The 17,848-nt window shown below is 46.4% G+C and overlaps 3 protein-coding genes across 3 annotated transcripts in view; all 3 read right to left on the bottom strand.

The window, feature by feature from the left end:
• Nucleotides 1-3,676, bottom strand: part of pigg (phosphatidylinositol glycan anchor biosynthesis class G (EMM blood group)) — a 47,592-nt gene extending 43,916 nt beyond the window's left edge. The window contains exons 1-3 of the mRNA XM_061686671.1: nt 3,250-3,676; nt 2,960-3,165; nt 985-1,191 (exon numbers count right to left, since the gene is read on the bottom strand). Of these exons, the coding sequence (XP_061542655.1) occupies nt 985-1,191; nt 2,960-3,165; nt 3,250-3,400 (564 nt within the window). The 5' untranslated portion in view covers nt 3,401-3,676. The remainder of the gene's footprint in view (nt 1-984; nt 1,192-2,959; nt 3,166-3,249) is intronic.
• Nucleotides 3,677-6,071: 2,395 nt separating this feature from the next.
• Nucleotides 6,072-9,106, bottom strand: LOC133408159 (wee1-like protein kinase). The gene is made up of 9 exons (XM_061686673.1): nt 8,776-9,106; nt 7,884-8,068; nt 7,737-7,785; nt 7,425-7,579; nt 7,057-7,325; nt 6,894-6,983; nt 6,528-6,613; nt 6,271-6,441; nt 6,072-6,187 (listed from the first exon to the last, which is right to left on the bottom strand). The coding sequence occupies exons 1-9, from the start codon at nt 8,983-8,985 to the stop codon at nt 6,095-6,097; spliced, it is 1,308 nt and encodes a 435-aa protein (XP_061542657.1). The 5' UTR covers nt 8,986-9,106; the 3' UTR covers nt 6,072-6,094.
• Nucleotides 9,107-10,046: 940 nt separating this feature from the next.
• On the bottom strand, nt 10,047-16,483 carry LOC133408158 (plastin-3-like). The gene is given in 17 exon segments (XM_061686672.1): nt 10,047-10,554; nt 10,830-10,954; nt 11,172-11,295; nt 11,381-11,514; nt 11,620-11,740; nt 11,839-11,917; nt 12,187-12,373; nt 12,576-12,671; nt 13,266-13,405; nt 13,551-13,716; nt 13,982-14,063; nt 14,132-14,264; nt 14,457-14,586; nt 14,743-14,894; nt 15,387-15,455; nt 16,346-16,403; nt 16,406-16,483. Coding segments are annotated over 17 exon segments (2,007 nt in total). The 3' UTR covers nt 10,047-10,421.
• Nucleotides 16,484-17,848: the final 1,365 nt, after the last annotated feature.

Here is a 17,848-nt window from a genome sequence, read left to right on the forward strand (position 1 = left end):
CAATGAAATTGCCATTTAAAAACAGCATTTTCACTTCACTTGGCTTATATTGGTCTGATATTTACATGTGTCTCACGATCTTAAAGTGCAAAAATGTAAGAATTTGAGAAGAGGGTAGTCAATACTTTTCCCCGCCACTGTATGTAGCTGTGCATTTCTCACGGCGCTTGACCGCATAAATCGGACTGATTTTCAGGGTATGGTATCGTTGTTCGCCCACCTATACCAGCAACGAACAGTGACAGGCGGCACAACTAAATGCTGCTCTACGAGATGGGGGTACATAACTAACCTGTGTAGCCATACTTTTGACACCTTTGTTATGCATTGTGCTGTTAAGACTTTTCTAATGTAAAATATGTGACTTGGTTCAATAGATGTTTGATAACAATGGTGTTGTGGAAGGATTGCAGAGAAAAAAAAAAAAAAAAAGGCAGGACAATTTTGACCAGATCTCTATTTCAGTCTATTAAAATGGTTGTCATTTGCATTTGGACTCAAAATGTTAAGTCCCATACTTTGGCTATTTAGACCTCCATAGAGTGACTTCCTAACATGGACGTAGTATAAAAGTGTGAATTTCCTTTCAAAAAGCACCTTTGCTTTGTCATAGGCATGTCCAGAAAAGGACAGCTACTTCTGTTTGACCCAGTTTTGTATCCGCTGTGTCCATATTTGGCTCAGACAGCCCCCTTTCCTCGGTGTAGAAAACACACTTGTGAGAGCGCAGGCGCTTGTTACGTCGACAGCGCTGGCTCGGGAGCACAGAGGGAGGCGAAGATCTTAACTCGTGACATAGATAGCCTAGAGAAATTGGAATGTCCTGACAAACTGACTTTGCTTATTAGTTAACCCGTGAGTCAATGGATTTCATTGGATGGGGCAATTTTTAATGAACACGGCCCCCACGTGAAAAAAACACATCGCTCAAGGCAAGCTCACAGATCTTCGCCAAATGCAACTATTTATCCGTCACAAACTTACCTCAGTGTAGTCAGACACAAAAGAAAGCGTGCCATCGTACTCCATGAAGTGCTTGGGGAAGAGTCTCACCCACGTTTCATCGCCATAAAAGATCATTTTTTTCCCCGCTGTTTTGGCCTGCCAGATAAGATTGTCTTCCAATAGGGCTGCGGAATTAAGATTCATCAGCACATCAATGAAGCCCGGGATGCTGCCGGTGGTAAGAGCCTGGGGAGGGACATGTTTGTGTCAGTCTCCTGAGGACAATCAAGCGTTTCACGATGCTGCACAACCACACAGTTTCATCATGTAAATGCATCTAATTTCAACTGATCGTTAGGTCTTCGTGGAAATGTTTTATTCATGTTGAATGGCGGGGAAACCAACAGGAGCAATTATTCTTATGAGGCCCACGATTAAAACAAGCGTGACACCATTCCGAAGGATTAACTCAACGCGTTTTCCTTTTCTTTCTGCCTTTTATGTGTGTTTGTTGTCAAAGACTCCACACACTGGATGGACGGATGGATTTAAAACATTGCCCGTATCGTTCGTAAAATACATTGGGATGCCGGCTCAATGGAACCGGACTGGTCGCTCATCAACGTGCTAATTACTGAGCGTAAAGACTGATGTAAAGCAATTGGGCACTTGGTCCACGACGTTCACACTCATGAAGAAGCAGCTACTCAACTTTTAGACATCGCCAGTGAGTCGCTGTCATTGGCGCGGCGGCGGCGATTGCCAGAATTGACTGTCAAAATTGAGATCCTCACAAATATGTGCTGACTGACACCTGTGCCGGTCAAGACAGAATAAAAGAACGGGGGAGCAAGCCGATTCCTTCCCGGCTTCTTGCCAAGAGGGGACAACATCGCAGTGGCTTAAATAACAATGTCGACTTTTTAGGAATAACGAGCATTTACCCGTCAATGCAAACAACAAATGCGCTGGTGTCAAACTGAATGGCGGTGTCACAGCCGCCACCATGATTTATTGGCATGTGTCAAGGAGGCTGCGATGCAGTGACAAGATGTGCTAATAGTAGGTGCGTGCTGCTACCTAGTGGCACTGGTAATATACTTTGGATCAATGTTGTGGTTAAAAACAAAGCCACTTAATTGTAAAATAACGAGCTCAGAATACGGAATGCGTTTTAGCACAATCCTCCAACTGTATTGAGTCCTGCTTTGTGCTCATGTCGTCAGCAAATCTGTCATTGACGGATGACGGGAGAACAACAATAAGCGTTTCGTGTTTCGGCCCTAGCCGCCCAGTGCAAAACTATACATTCATTTAACCATTTCATATTTGGTGGCCGTGCTTTGTCTGGTCCCGAGTACTAAAGCGGTGAATATTGCTGCTCTTACAACTTAAGACCGGTACAGACAAAGACAATTGGCCTGTTTTCGTGCCATGTTTTTTTTTTGTATAAAGGTGCGTTCCCCACACAGCAAGAAGTATTTTCCACACAAAGTCATTTTTTGTGTGTGATTCACACGCTATTCTGTCACACCTTCCGTCTCGACGGTCTCTGATTGGCTTGCCCTGTCATGGCGGGACAAGTTAGAAAATGAAAAACAATCAAGATATTATTACTATTATAAAGAGGCGTAACGTCAGTCAGAGATGGATGATTTTTTTTTTTTTTTGAATATATCAAACCAATAATATTCTACTGTCAGGTCATTACGGGCATTTTAAACGCGTGGCAAAAAGTGTGATCCGTGGAATGCAAAAAAATAAAATTAAAAAAAAAAAAAAAAAAAAAAAAGCCCTTGAGGGGTGGGGGGGGGGGGAGTATTTGTCTCAATCTATCAGAGGTATGTAGTTCAATGAATACTTTCAAAAAGTACGCAATATTCGGTTGGGTCGGGTCATGATTTGCGACATAGATATTGCGGTTGGGTCGGGTCATGATTTGCGACATAGATATTGGATCCTAGCTTGTGTTGAGGTCCACGTGTAGGTTCCGGTAAGGGCAAGAACAACTTACCTTGATCCTGGGCATGGTGACAGTTGGGCTTCTAGCTTTAGCCACGAAGCTAAGCGTTGAGCCTCTTTCCACCAGGTGTCTCGTGTAGGGCATGTGCACGCGACCGTCGGCCCCGAACACATAGTCCTCCCGCATGGCATCGATTAAGACGATGACCAGCCTTCCGAACAAGGGCCGCGGGAGGTAAGACGCGTTGGGCGAGCCCCCTGGAATTCAAGCGACCTCGTTCGTGAGCGGCGGCAGGTTTTCCAGAGTGAGTGAGTGAGTCGGCACAAGCCGGCGGAGCTCACCTGACAGCGGCTCCGCGGGCAGGTCTTCGAGGCTGCTCTTGGACGACAAAGACTTGACGGGTGCAGGGAAAAAGCCCCTCAGGAAGAGGGCGACCCCCAAAACCTCAAACATTAAGATGAATGACGCAAATGCAGACGAACGGACTTTCATGTTTTTTCTTTTTTTTTTTTACTTTATGATGCGACACCGTACTACGTGACTAGTAACCCGAGAGCTAGCGCGAAACTACCGCATATAAGTTCACGTGACATTCGATAGCGGCTGTCAAAACAACAGACGCGCTCCTTCCCGCACAATTTATAGACCGCAAACAAGAAAAACACATCTCGGTGGAGCCAGTCGAAACAACTTCCGCGTTTATTGCTGAACTACGGGAAGCCCAATGGGTCTAAATAACTCATACGTCACTTTCGCTGGTTAAAAAAAAAAAAAAAAAAAAAAAAAAAAGTAAATACATTTTTTTCTCTTCTGGTTTAAAACGGTATCCAATACAGGATAAATAATTTTAAGGTGAAAACAAGAAAAACACATCTCGGTGGAGCCAGTCGAAACAACTTCCGCGTTTATTGCTGAACTACGGGAAGCCCAATGGGTCGAAATAACTCATACGTCACTTTCAATGGTTTTAAAAAAAAACCCAAAAAAAAAAACTACTTTTTTTTTCTTTTGGTTTAAAACGGTATCCAATACAGGACAAATAATTTTAAGATGAAAACAAGAAAAACACATCTCGGTGGAGCCAGTCGAAACAACTTCCGCGTTTATTGCTGAACTACGGGAAGCCCAATGGGTCGAAATAACTCATACGTCACTTTCGATGGTTTAAAAAAAAAAAAAAAAGTAAATACTAATTTTTTTCCCTCTTTTGGTTTAAAACGGTATCCAATACAGGACAAATACTTTTAAGATGATTAGGTCCTTCATCTGGACTTTTAACAAACCAGGGCATTTACACAGTATTTGAAGAAGTATCAGCCAAGTAATGCAAAATGCCCACAATATAGTATCATACTACAGTACAGTATTTCTATATTTCCCCAAGAAAGGTCAACATACATTTCTATTTTGTTCATGTACTGTTAAAATGTTCGACGCGGCGTTCGTAGAAGAAGAGGACGCCGCTGCTGTGGAGTTTTTGCGGCCGCCCCTCGACGAGCGACACTTGGCAGTCGTCCACGTGGACGGTGACGTGCGGTAACAGCAGGTAGGACCACATGTGACCCGTGTACGTGCCGCGACCCCCGTGAGCCACGACCGACGACAGCGTGTACGTCAGCTTCTCGTGGTCTCCCAGACGCACTTCCATCTCTTCGCTGGCGACCGCACGCGCTGCGGAGTCACCTCGGGGCAGGTGAAGGGTCAAGATGTCAGGAAACTTCCAGGAACGCTTGGTCTCCGTCACGTGCGTGCACGCCGCGCACTCTCGCTCGGAAACGCCAGCCCGCCGGGCCAGAGAGGACACGCTGACACCTGTGGCGCGTCGCGGCAGGACCAGGACGTTGCCCAGGTCCGAGTTTCGGAATGTTGTTTCGTTGCAGCGTTCGCAAGTCCTGACTTCATTGACGGAAATCGCCGTCTGAAGACCGCAATGCTCGAACCAGGACAACAAAGGCCGCACCAGATCCAGCGGGTCATTCTTCCACAAAACGATCAGCTCCTGCGAAAGTTCGAACATTTCCTTCTCGGTGAACGTTCGTCCTGGGTTCTGGAGGGCGCTGTGGAACACCTGGGGCAGCGTCGTCATGGATGACACCTCGGCCAAGAGGCGCCAGGGTCTGCGTCCGAACTCCCGTTGCACCGCCTTCAGATGGAGCGCCGCTTGCAGCGTGGCACTGATCCAGCTGTTGCGGAAGGTGTTGGGAAACCTGCAGACGCTGCTGCGCGGGTCGCGGAGGTCGTAGGCGGGCTCGAGGTCACGTGACTCGGGCGAACCGGAACCCGGCGGCCCGCCTGCCGCCTCCACTCCGCGAACATGAAAAAGCCACGACAGCAGGACGGTCCACAGCTGGAGGACCAGGCGGCCCAGGTCGTGACCCAGCGAGAAGATGGGCATCCATCCGTGGAAATGCATCGTCCGCTTGTGACCGAAAAGTACAAAAAGGCGCTGGCATACACGTGGAACGTGCGCCACATTTGTTTCTGTCTTTCATTGACCCTCTGGTCTTATACTCCCAACAACAAAGACATCAAGGATATCGAAGAACCCTTATTTGACGTCATACGGTCACGTGATGTGTTGGATGTTTTTGTTTTTTTCCCCCTCCAACAAAAAAAGCTTTCATTGTAATTACGGATGAACGACGTCTGTGCGGCATTAAGCCAAATGCAGCAGCCCGGTAGCCATGCTAGGATGCTAGTTATTTTGTTAACGGGAACTGTGATGTTCTTATCCGACGATAAAAAATAAAAAAATATTGTTATTTTTTTTGTTTTAAAAAGACACGTGTTTGAATGCTACGCTAACGAGCTAGCAGGTGTAGCATTGCCATTACGAACGTTCGAACGAGTCCATGCGAAAGCCCGCAACATGAACAATGGATTCTGAGATTCACCTTGTACACAGTCGCCTAAGCTTTGTAAGGCGCGAATACGAGAGCATGGGTCAATGTGGAATAATGTCGCTCATTACAAATACTGTCAAGTGTTTGTGGAAACCGGAAGTTCCTCTTGGACAGACCATATCAATTTCTTAGCTACTTCCTGCGTCTTGAGTATAACCAATTGTTATTACTTGGAGAGAAAAAGTACACTATTGTATATACAAACACAAGTTTGACACAAAAAAAAGTGTGCAAGAAGTGACTCAAACTATATACACAAGAGTTTTATTGATATTTTTGCTATTTACAAAACCAAGCTGCTTGCTGTCTGGATAACTGGGTGCCTGAGGATGTCAGAGGTCGAAGGCCGCCTTGTTGGGTCAGGGTTGATCATCAACTGTAATTGACACAGGCTGTAGGAATTAAAAAACCAAAACGCAACCATAGTTTTCTTCTTTAATAGTATTATTGTATGGTCACCTCGAGAAGACTGAGAAAATCTGGCGAAAGCACACGGGGCACAGCGGGGAGCTCGCCCCGTCGGATTTTGTGCCATTCGTGCCCGTTGGAGGGCAGAGGCTCCACCCCTGAGGCGCTTACGACAGTCAGCGCCAGAGCGAAGATGTCGGCCTTTGTCAAGTTATTATAGTCCTACAAAAGAAAACCGGTGGGAGATCATGTTAAGAAGCGGGAATTTGTTTTTTTTCTTCTTCTTCTTCTTTTTAACAATGACAAACCTCTTGCAGAACTTCATTGGCCAGATATCTGCTGTCCCCTTCTTCCACTTGAAGACTGTTGACCTGCGTCACATGACCAAGATCACCTGGAAGAGCACACAGTGGCGCGGTTTTTCAAATGACCTCAGCAATAGGTCCCAGTGCATTAAACTCATGGGTGAACTCTCGTTCAGGCTTTCAAATCTTTGCAAAAAAAAAAAAAAAAAAAAAAAACTATTGTAGCCGTCCTGTCACTTGAAAGGTGCTCTCAATGCTGATAAAACAAAGCAGATGTTTTCTAAAAAGTCTCGGGTTTTTCAAATGAAGGGCCCAAGGACGACCTGTACAAAGAAGTTAACAAAAGCGGCCCAATATAAAAGGTCAAACCTATTTTGTAGACAACGCTGCTGGTCAGCGCGTCATCCTCATCACATTCATGAGAGCTGCTGACAGACTTCTTGGATATGAAGATGTTGCCTTGGAAACAAAATCCCCATCAGTTTTTTTCAGTTGCAACGCGCCCGTCCCCGCGCAAAGCACCTCGACTCACTTGGTTTGATGTCCATGTGCACAAGCGACATTGAGTGGATGCACGCCAGGCCTCGCGCAACCTGCCGCAGCACATCCCGCAGGTCCAATTCCGACATGAAGGCGAGGCGCGTAGCGTTGCGTTCGATGACGTCGAACAGCGTGCCGCTGTCACAGTACTCGTTCTGGATGAGCAAGCGGTCATCCTCGACCCAGGACGAATAGTAACGCACCACGTTAGGGTGCTGGGCCAGCACGGCGTGGGCAAACACTTCCCGCATGGTATATTGCCTGTACGGGAGGAAGAAAGAATTTGCATTTCAGCGCATCAAATAATTTCCCCCGATATAATACCCACCAATTCTCCGTCAAATGAAATGCCCCACGTACTTCTCTATCGAGCCCACAAGGGGCTTCTTTGATCGCTTGATGGCGTAGATGCAGCCATCCAGCCTTTTCGCACATTTGAACACGGCACCGAACTGCCCACTGCCGATCTTCTCCAGTTCGACGAACTCCGAGGTGTAGCGGGGCGCGGGCAACCTCTAAAAGTAGCAAGCAAAAAAAAAAGAAAGAAGAAAGAGACAAACAGAATTGTAACTGAGCCCTTGTCCTCGCGTCGGACATGACCGCTTTGGAAATGAAATGTGAATATCTGTAAATCCAGGAACAAATTGAATTCCGACAATAATAAAAATGCACCTTTGAGATTGCTTTAGCATTACTCGCATTGCTGTCTCCTCCATAGGACCTGCACAACAAAGAAACATTCTCGTCAGTTGTGGAGAAACCCCATGACGGAGAGCATTTATCGGCAAGGATCATTGCAAATACAGAACAAATGCATACATGCGTGTACTGTCACGCTTGTTCTTCTGCAGTGGAGGACACTGGATGAGGAGGGAGAGGGGACTGAAGGGATTCAAGTTGACCAGAGGTCTGATGCCGCCGCCGCCGCCTTCTGTGGTGGACCTCGCTGAAGGTTTCCAATTCTTGAACAGGGATCTCCTGCAGGGGTTTGAGAGGCGGGAGCCCTTCGGCGGGGGAGAAGGCACGCGCATTCAGTACAAATGATTGCCTCGCCGCACAGCGAGTTTGAAATTCGACAACAAAGTCAATCAATCGTTAGTGAGCAGTGTTTGTGGGCGAGTCTTTCAAAAGCCCATCCCACAACTTGGCAATTCGGCTGGGGCGACGGGAGGCTGATCTTCATGACCGATTAGTTGTCAATTCATCGATTCAATTGTCACCTCCGCTTCGAAAACGAGTGCGAAAAGAGTCCCAAAACATTTGTTGACGTTATTAAGAATCCTGGCAAGTCACAACTCTTTTAAATTGCGATTTAAAATAAAAAAAAAAAAAAAAAAAAAAAAAGCACAAAATGATTTCACTTACAATCTTGGTTTGTTAAGCCTTCCAAATAATGTATTCTCAACATCGGTCACTGGCATATTTTTATTTCAATTACACATTAGGGTTACATATTTTGGATTCATTGAGGTTAATCCAGTATTGTGTGGTAGAAAAAATAAAATAAAGTTAAAAAAAAACACACAAAAAAAACGAAAAATGATACTTGAAAGTGTCACCCCGCATCACAATTCCAATTTGTTTTTATTTGACCTCGACCGTTACATAACGACGCCTTGACTGGACGGTGGCCCGGAGGGAACACCGTAACCAAACCCCCCGGCCGCGGAAAGTGAATCGTCGTGGGTATGCTAATGGGGGCAACACGAACCTTGCTCGGGTGCGTCGTGTCGTCACAAAGTGCTTTCCTCGTCGTTTTGCGCGGAGTGCTCGTACGTCGGCTTCGTTGCGGTGAGCCCTCGTAGAACGGCGGTGTCGGGGAGCCGCGTGGCGTCGCCTCGTCAGCCCCGCGCGGGTGGCTCCGCAGGGGGCTGCGGCGGTGCCTCAGACGCCTGACGGGGGTGCTTCGTCGCTCCAGCATCGGAAAGCGCTTCTCGGGTCTCGCGTGGACAATGTCGTTGAAGCAACGTTTCCGAAACACCTTTCAAAGCGCCGCCATCAACTGTGGCTGACGTCACGAGGGGCGGCCAATCGGCTGCTCACTCGTCTACTTCTTGAATTGGTCGGGTGGCAGCTGGCGACTCGAAAATGGCCACTATCGCCATCTAGCGAGCTTCAGTAGTATTTTCGAAAAAAAATGTTGGCTGCAAATACATGGCGCATCGCTAGCAATCACAATATTGGACTGTCGACAATCCTCGGCAGTCATTTATTTCAATAGTTTAAAAAAACAAAACAAGTGAAACTCATTATTTAGATCCACTACCCATCGTGGAAAATGTCATGCTTTTATTGAAAACCTCAGGGGTGTCACTCGCTTTTTCACACGGCACCCCGGAGGGCCGTTGTGTGTTGAACCATACAAATGTATAATCACCGAATCATTACATATGCTGCACAGTGGAAGCTCGTTTTTCGTTTTCACGTGATTCAAAACTTGGGTTTTTTTTGGGGGCCAGAAAATTTGTCCTCAGTTTTCACACGGTTCAAAATGGTCCGTCCACCTGTCCACGTCACTCCTAACTTCATTTTAAAATTTCGCAACGTTATTAAAAGACATTTTGAAACGTTGGTTCGGAAGAGCATAGACGCGCGTGATTTGCTTACAGGGGCCTCCTGAAATGATATGGCGGGCCTGATCTGGACCCCCGGGCCTCGAGTTTGATATTGTGACTTACAGCCAACGAAAACCCAAAATTCACCATCTCAATTAGATTACATAAAAAAAATACAAATAAAAAAAACCCAGTCATTTGTTCTAAACATAAATGTAAACTGAAACTTGCAATCATTGAAGTCAACCATCCTCCAGGTAACGCGCGGCCGGTGTGTGAATCGGGACAAGCATGCGGTTTCGTGTGAATTGGAATCGTGTTAACGGTTGTTTCATTTGGGATCATTCGTAGTTTTTTTTTTTTTTTTTTTAATTAGAAAGCCTCCATACTTCTGCTGCTATTCGTTATATTGTGACACATGAAAGGGACTGTTTCACATTTGTTTTATTCAAACATGGCCTCTCTGGGTTATCTCTAAAATAACAACTGACATACAGCGTCTTTAAATGATTCCCCATGTACAATCGTATGTATGAAAACATTCCGATTTCATAACGGTCTTGTCAGGTCGCAGCATTTCCCCCCCCCCCCCCCCCCCCCCCGCCAGCATGCACTGCGTCCTAACCCTGATTTACAACTCAGCCACGATGTTGCCACCGGATAAAAGATTTAGATACGAAGAAACCCCAAGCTGCTAAATTGACACCGTGCGCCCCATTTGGCTTCCACGGAACGAAAACGGCAGCCCAACCGCCCAAGAGAGTCGAGTCGGTAGACGCGGACATCGGCGTTCATCTGGCCTTTACGCCCTCTTCATGCCTCTCCCCATGAGGCAGGCAAAGATGGTCATCACCATTTTGGGGTTGACCTCGACCAAGTCCTCGGGGAGGGCATAGACCTTGGCGCCGATCTTCCTGGCCGTGGAGATGGCGTACCTGGTGGAGAATAAGGGTCACGGTTCAAGTCCACTCTGCCGAAAAGATGCATTAAGTGGGTATTTTGTGCGGGCACAGCGCAAATTTCATTCGTGGCTTCAATCAAAATGACAATGAATTTCAAAATGTGATCCGGCCATTGCTTTGAACGCACACGCGCGTCATGCATTTTCCTGGTTTATTCAAACGTCAGCTCGGGGAAAGATAATAATCAATAGGACTTGACACAAATTCCCCAAAACGGTCGATCAGTCAGAGAAAAGCTGGGCTTTTACTTGGCATTCTTGAGTTTGTCTTCATCGGTCAGATTTTCCTTTTGAACCAGCTCGAAATTCACACCGCCCGGTTGGATGGCATCGATCAGGTCCAAAACCGGAAGGCTCGTGTTGAGTGACCTGTCCTGGGCAGCCAAACAAATGCAAAAAAAAAAAAAAAAAAAATCCCGCAGTATGAGCGACATCCTCCATTGGTGCACAATTGGGAGGTGTAACGACCAAAACATGCACAGTTTGAAAATACCATCACGCCGTCCAACAACTTTTTTTGTTTTTCTTCAAAACTGGCCCAGGGAAGACACTAACAACATATTGGCGCATCACGCTCATGTAGTTAGTTACCTTGAAGCTTTTGATCGAAGAAGTCTTGCCAGCTTCAGACAAAGTCTTGTTCACCCATGTGATGATCAAATCCTCCCCGGCCACTTGCCCGTCCCCGAGGTCTTCGAGAACATTCAACGTGTACCTGGATCAGGAACTCATTTGTCAGCCAATTTACGTTCGTGACTCCGGCGCGCCCAGTCTTGCCCTGAAGTTGAATTCGAAATCACCTTCTCATCAGCTGCCACACCAGCGCAAGGGTGAGCGTTGAATTTCCATCATAGAGGTCCTGTCCTGCGATTCCCACAAGGGAGAAACCCGCTTCTTTCTTTCCCAGCTCCACGGCGTAGTTACAGTTTTCTATCTGCCGTATTTGACAAACGAGACGCACACAAACGTTTGGACTTTTCCGGTGGCTGGAAACGTTAGGGCTCACCCGTGTATTAACGCGACATGATTTGGAGTTGACCTTTTTCAAATGACCTCCCCCTACTGCCTTGAACGGAGGCAGGTTGACTCTGTTGTCCCAGTCCACTGGCACCTTACTTTTTTCATACAGTTGGAGAATAGCCATGGCATCCTGAAGATCGCTGTGTTAACCCACATACACGCAAAAAGTTAGGCGTCCATGTGTCTGTATCGCAAGAGAGCGCCAGCGGGAAGTCCTTTCCCCGGCAGAGACACGGACCCGTAGATGTGGTGAACACGTGGGCTGACTCCCAGGGAGTTCATCCAGTTCCTGAACGTTCTCTCCTCTCTGGTCTCACCTTGGAAGTGCAAGAGAAAGGGGGAAAGCAGAGAGGGGTGAGTTGTACATACGGCCGCCAACGGCGCACGAGCAAGTCATTTTCAGAACATGTCGTGTAGTCCTTTCGAGGGCAAGGGAAGAAAGGAGCGCGACTTGACCAACTCCCTCAATTAACTGGCACAAATGGGGAAAAAAAAATGTTGGGAGAATCTCACGCTATTTGTTCTGAAAGTATTGAGAACGTTTCCATGTCTGAATAGCAAGCGGCGTTATTGCAACGAGTCTCACTCTCAAGATTCCAGTCTTGGTTCTCCGGTTTCGTCAGAGCCGGGTGTTTGTTGAATAGCGTGGCCACAAAGGCCATGTTGAGCTTGGCATTTCCAGATACGACGTCGGCGGCGGTCACGAACTGCCGACAGCCGAGAAGGTCGGCTTGCTCGAGCAGACGCTCGGCTCTCTTTGCAAGATCTTTCTCCTGGTGACACACGTGCACACAATGTGTGTGTGATGTCAATTCATTCGCTAAAATGAGATCAAAAGTCAACACACTCCTGACCAAATGACTTTGGTTCAACAATACTACTACTTAACATGTCTGCATAGATTCATCAATTTCAAATCCCATCATGGCACAATTGTGTCGTCTGCGAGAAATAACTTTTGCTTTGCCAGCTTACATAAAGTCCAGTCATGTCGAGTTCGACTCGATCAACGTCCTCCTTGCTGCCATCCGGTGCGATCTGCTCCAGGAGGTGGAAATACGCCTTGGAGTCCTGCACCCAGCGAGAGACGCACCGGCACACAAAACACAAGTCATGTTGACATTTTGTTCACACACTCAACGCCGCTCTAGTCAAAGCCCTGACCACAACCCTATTGAACATTTGAAAACAACAGACAGCTGAAACTTGGACGCGATTAGATGTTCCAAACATTTCAAAAGAGGTTTTGGAGTGGATAAAGATTGCTAACATTGAGCTTCTGGAATGGCCTTTCAAAGCCCTGACCACAACCCTATTGAACATTTGAAAACAACAGTTAGACAGCTGAAACTTGGACGCGATTAGATGTTCCAAACATTTCATAAGAGGTTTTGGAGTGGATAAAGATGGCTAACGTTGAGCTTCTGGAATGGCCTTTCAAAGCCCCGACCGCAACCCTAGTGAACATCTCGAAGCTGTGTCCGCGCCAGGACAAAAAGCCCACCAATTGAAAGGAACTTCTTAATTATCCGGCTGAGAATGACGACCGAAGCATATTGACGCCGACAAAAAGCCATTGCGTGAGCGCCATTCCACCTTGAACGCAGTGCTCGGCATTTACGCACAATCACGAAACGGCCGCGGTGCCAAATCGTGTCAGCTAACCTTAATATCCCCTGAAAAGTTTGTCAGGGTCATGCCGACTTTCTTCAGGTGGAAATTGGCCCAGCGCAGCAGTAACTCTTCCGGGCTGAGTTTCATCAACTCCTCCAAAGTCTCCCCCTCCTCCAGCAGCGCCGCAATCGCTGCACGTAGAATAAGAAGCATAACGGGGTACACATTGGCGACAAATCTCACCAGCTGGCTGTCGTTAGAATTTCAGTCCTACTTTGGAACATATCCGAGGCCCAGCTTATTGCGTTGTTCCACGGTACGTCTTTGTGTCAGTACCTTCATTACGGCTCAGCTCGATATCGGCGAAAAGTCCAATCTTTATGATTTGCCAGAGGAGTCCAAGGACCAAATGAGGTTTTCCCTCCTTCAGATCTTGAGCTCCAATATTGACGACTTGGCAGCCAATAGCCGAGGCCGAGTTCAGAGCCAGATTCAGGTTCTCCTGTGAGTGAGGAACACAATCGAAGACAAATAGTCCAAGAAAGTGAGAACATATTTTGAAATTGTCCGAGAGATGCAAATGACGGTCCAAAATCATGTGTACATGACTAGTTGCATCCAACCATTTTGTACCAGGTTATTTCTCTATTAGTTGCTCACGTTCGTGCTACTTTTTTGCTGCGGCATTAAAACGGCTCGGCGACCGACACAATGGCAATGGTGCGTTCGCGCGATGACAAAACAATCCGCGCCCGGCCGGCACCCACCTGTGTCGTGAACGCGGTGAGTTTCTTTGTATTGATTGTTCGTTCGTCAATGGTCTCGGGGACAGATTGGTTGATGAGTTTGCTGCGCAAATAAACCAAGAGATCCAATATGAACTGAATATGGGTATGAACGGTGAAATCAAGGTTTACCAAAGTACGATGCCGTCTGCCAGCGCTTTGAATAGAGCGCCGGTCTCTGGGTTGATGGGGAGCACGTGTTTGCAGTCGGCGTCCTTCTCCAAAGTGCAGTTGATGTAGTTTGCAAAGGCGTAGCGCTCCTGTTCTGGAAGACAGTTTAGCCGCGCGTCACATCAACGGGACTCAAAAATGGCAATATCATCACAGTGCGCCCGAAGCGCTTTACAAAGCGTCGCATTCACCCATTCATACAACAACGGGCAACTACTGCCATGCGCGGCGCAAATTCGGGTTCCGGGATTGTCATAGCGCAAAGACTTATTTGCCCCATTCTTACCAGAGATTGAATGTTGAGTTCCTTCACTTGAGATTTCGCTGGTGCCCCCGATGGCAACAATGCCTTCCTTCTTGTTGAGAGCTTTTCTGAACCCCTGGGCCATGCGGTCGTCCTTCATGTCCTTAAAAATCTGAAAGGAGTCCGCAAAAAAAAAAAAAAAAAAAAGCACACAAACGTGAAACCCAAACTTGACTTTACTCTTCAACTTCTTTATTATACAGCCGTGTTCTTTGAGGACGGCCGGTTCTTTTGTTTGCCGGCTAGTTGGTCAGTTAGTGTTACCTACAGCGGCGAACTCTTCAAGATTTATGCGGCTGTCGTTGTTGCGGTCAAGTCTCTGGATGAGTTCGCGGATCTGGTAGCCAGGTAGAGGGCAACCGACCTCCCGGAAGAGACGGCCAAGTTCCGAGGCGCAGATGTACCCGTTGCCGTCCGCGTCTGCATAGATTGGACGAAGTGAGAAAGCGCGTGTTGCTCTGACAGGCTTTTGTGCTTGACTTTGGGTTTTTTTTGGTATGATGTTTTGATTTCTTTCCGTCCGGGGTTTTGACTACTGAGATTAGATAACCTCGTGTTGGGGCTTTGTCAGCGATACAGCGTTCCCTTCCCAGAACGACAACTGCCATATTTCATCAACACGCCGTGCAAAATATCCCATCAATATCCCATCTTTTTTTTTTTTTTTTTTTTTACACATTGATGTACTTTAAAGTTACCGTCTGCACGGATCCCTAATCGGATGCTTTGTTCCCGCAAACGTGGCCTTGATGAAAGAGTAGCAAGATGAAAGCCGTTGGAAGAAAAAGAAAGTCAGAAGCTGTGTCTGGGAAGGAGGTTTCTTTTTTTTGCTCGCTCTTCCCCAAATTCAAGACTAATTGAGTAATAATGTGTGCAAAGAAGAAAAAAAAAATAAACTAATGATTTACTCGCCTACTTTCTCGAAGCCCTCTTTGATCTCCTCCATTTCCTCAGCGCTTATCTGCTGCGACATCGTGACACCTAACAAGAGAGACCCCGTAGGAGAGCAAGGACAGGCGACATTAAGGTGGGCGTCTTTGTCTTTCCTTCCAAATGCTTTGAATAATAAATTGCAGTAAGAGCTATACACTAGCCACAATAAATATCCAATGTAGACATAGCAAACATTTGATGTAATGTCATTCAAATAACAACAATGCATGTTGTTAAATTATTACCTCTGAGCATTCATGTATTTGTGAGGCAGAAAACTTCATAAGCTATGTAGGGTGTTAAATTGTCATCAGGTTGTGACGAGAGGACGAGTACAGTGGCGGCATGCGTTTTCACCTCCACCAGATGGCGCTGCGACAGGAGCAACATCAAACATCTTTTTCCTTTGTTGCTTTCTAAATGTTTGTTATTTCGGCTTTTTTACGATTAAAAAAAAAAAAGTGCACTCTATGTCTAGCCAATCCAATAAAATATAATTATTTTAACATTTTCATTGATGTCGTGATTGTTAATTTATTAAAAAATAATAATAATTTTTAACCCCACGTTGCTCAAACGTCACAAAGTCAAATTAATCCAATGAATTTACTCGAATAGGTTCTCAAAAAATGTCTCCAGCACACAATGCGTGTATAACTCCAATTTCATCCTCACACATATATATATATATATAATATTTTATATATGTATATATATGTTGCCAATGACAAGGCAGTAAAAATGAAAAATCCCGATGATAACAACGTGAGACGTACAACATGTATAAAATGGTTGAATTGAATGCCTCACAAGGAAACCATGTATAATTGAACAAATACTTCTTTAAGACTGTAAAATGCAACGTGTGACGTGTCAACGGCTTTCAGGGACCACGGAGTCATGGAAGAGTGCAAGAGCTTAGCGGCTTCGCTTCCTACCTGAAGTCCGCCAAATGGCTGCGATGAGCACGATGAAATTCTCCCCCCCTGAGAGACGAGTCGTGTGCGCGTCGGCTTCAGGGAGCTCCCGCTTTTCTTCAGCCGACGCCGCCCGGCGAGAACTGTAGCTCCGCCCATTTGCGCCGCCCCTTCCGCTAAATCGAAGCGGCCCCTCCCTCTGTCTCCCGTCAGCAAAAGTCCTCCCAAGAAAACCACCACGTTACATCGTTCCGTTTGGAAACAAAGTTTCCTTTAAAAAAAATAATAATAATAATAAAATATATCTATATATATTTTTTAAATGTACAGGTTAAAACTGAGCTGACACATTTTGCCAAATAGTTTGTTATTTGCGGTGGTGCCTGGTGGAAAGAAAACCAAGTCAAATTATCGGCAGCTGGTATCGGAGGACGCGATACCTCGAAATAAGGCCGGTATCAGCCCGATACCTGGTATAGGTACTGGCCCATTCCTACTTTTTACTTTTAGTCCCTAATTTATAAACAGATATTCATATGACTTTTAATCTTAAAAATATGAACCCATTATATCACTTTATACATTGAAATCATATCAAAACTATTCTCAAAAATCCACAAATTTTCTGCCGTAAAACCAATTTCAATCTCGGAAATATCTTTCAAAAAAGCACTTTTTATTTTTTTTATTTTTTTATTTTTTTTACAAGTTACAAGCAATTCTATTGGCTTTATCGCCTTCACTGCTCCCCTCGTTACTGGAGGAACACAATTGGCGCGCTCACACGGGGAAAATTACACGCAACTTGGAAGATAGTTATGATGATATGACCGAGTGAACATTCGGCGGATATTCTGTGGCTGTAACATGGTGTCTTGCGAAGTCCCTCTGCGGCCTCGACCAGTCTCGACTTGCACAAATTCCTCATGCCTCGTCTCCTCCTACCTTCCCAGGCAACCCCCCCCTAATGGCGATATGCTGAATCTTGTCAGGGTAAATTCCTCCTCTGTGGCAGATTCCCCTTATTTTGTAGATATGTGTTTTGTTTTCTTTCAAGTCATTAAATGGGTTCAGTCCCCAGTTGCAATGCTGCCTTGCACAGACTTGTTCAGTGCACTCCGGACACTTTGAAATGTTCTCATCGCTCACAAAGTTAACACCAAAATGACTCATCAATCATCACCAAAAAATGGATGTGGACATCCCTACTTTATGCCCCCTTATCCGAGGTCGGGTCGCGGGGGCAGTAGCTTCATTCAGCAGGGACGCCCAGGCTTCCCTTTCCCCAGCCACTTCATCCAGCTCTTCCGGGGGGATCCAGAGGCGTTCCCAGGCCAGCCGAAGGATGTAGTCTCACCAGCGTGTACTGGGTCGTCCCCGGGGTCTCCTCCAGGTGGGACGTGCCCGGAACACCTCACCGGGGAGGCGTCCGGGAGGCATCCGAATCAGATGCCCCAGCCACCTCATCTGGCTCCTCTCGATGTGAAGGAGCAACGGCTCTACTCTGAGATCCTCCCGGATGAC

This window comes from Phycodurus eques, chromosome 9 (genome assembly GCF_024500275.1).
Source record: "Phycodurus eques isolate BA_2022a chromosome 9, UOR_Pequ_1.1, whole genome shotgun sequence".
Lineage (NCBI taxonomy): Eukaryota > Metazoa > Chordata > Actinopteri > Syngnathiformes > Syngnathidae > Phycodurus > Phycodurus eques.

What these genes read in the sequence shown, in the direction of transcription:
- LOC133408159 (XM_061686673.1), bottom strand. Translation starts at nt 8,985, where the DNA reads ATGCTGGAGCGACGAAGCACCCCCGTCAGGCGTCTGAGGCACCGCCGC. An exon ending in ATGCTAAAGCAATCTCAAAG is followed by an intron (nt 7,580 to 7,736) that starts GTGCATTTTTAT and finishes TGCTACTTTTAG; the next exon opens with AGGTTGCCCGCGCCCCGCTA. An exon ending in ATTTTCTCAGTCTTCTCGAG is followed by an intron (nt 6,188 to 6,270) that starts GTGACCATACAA and finishes TGTCAATTACAG; the next exon opens with TTGATGATCAACCCTGACCC.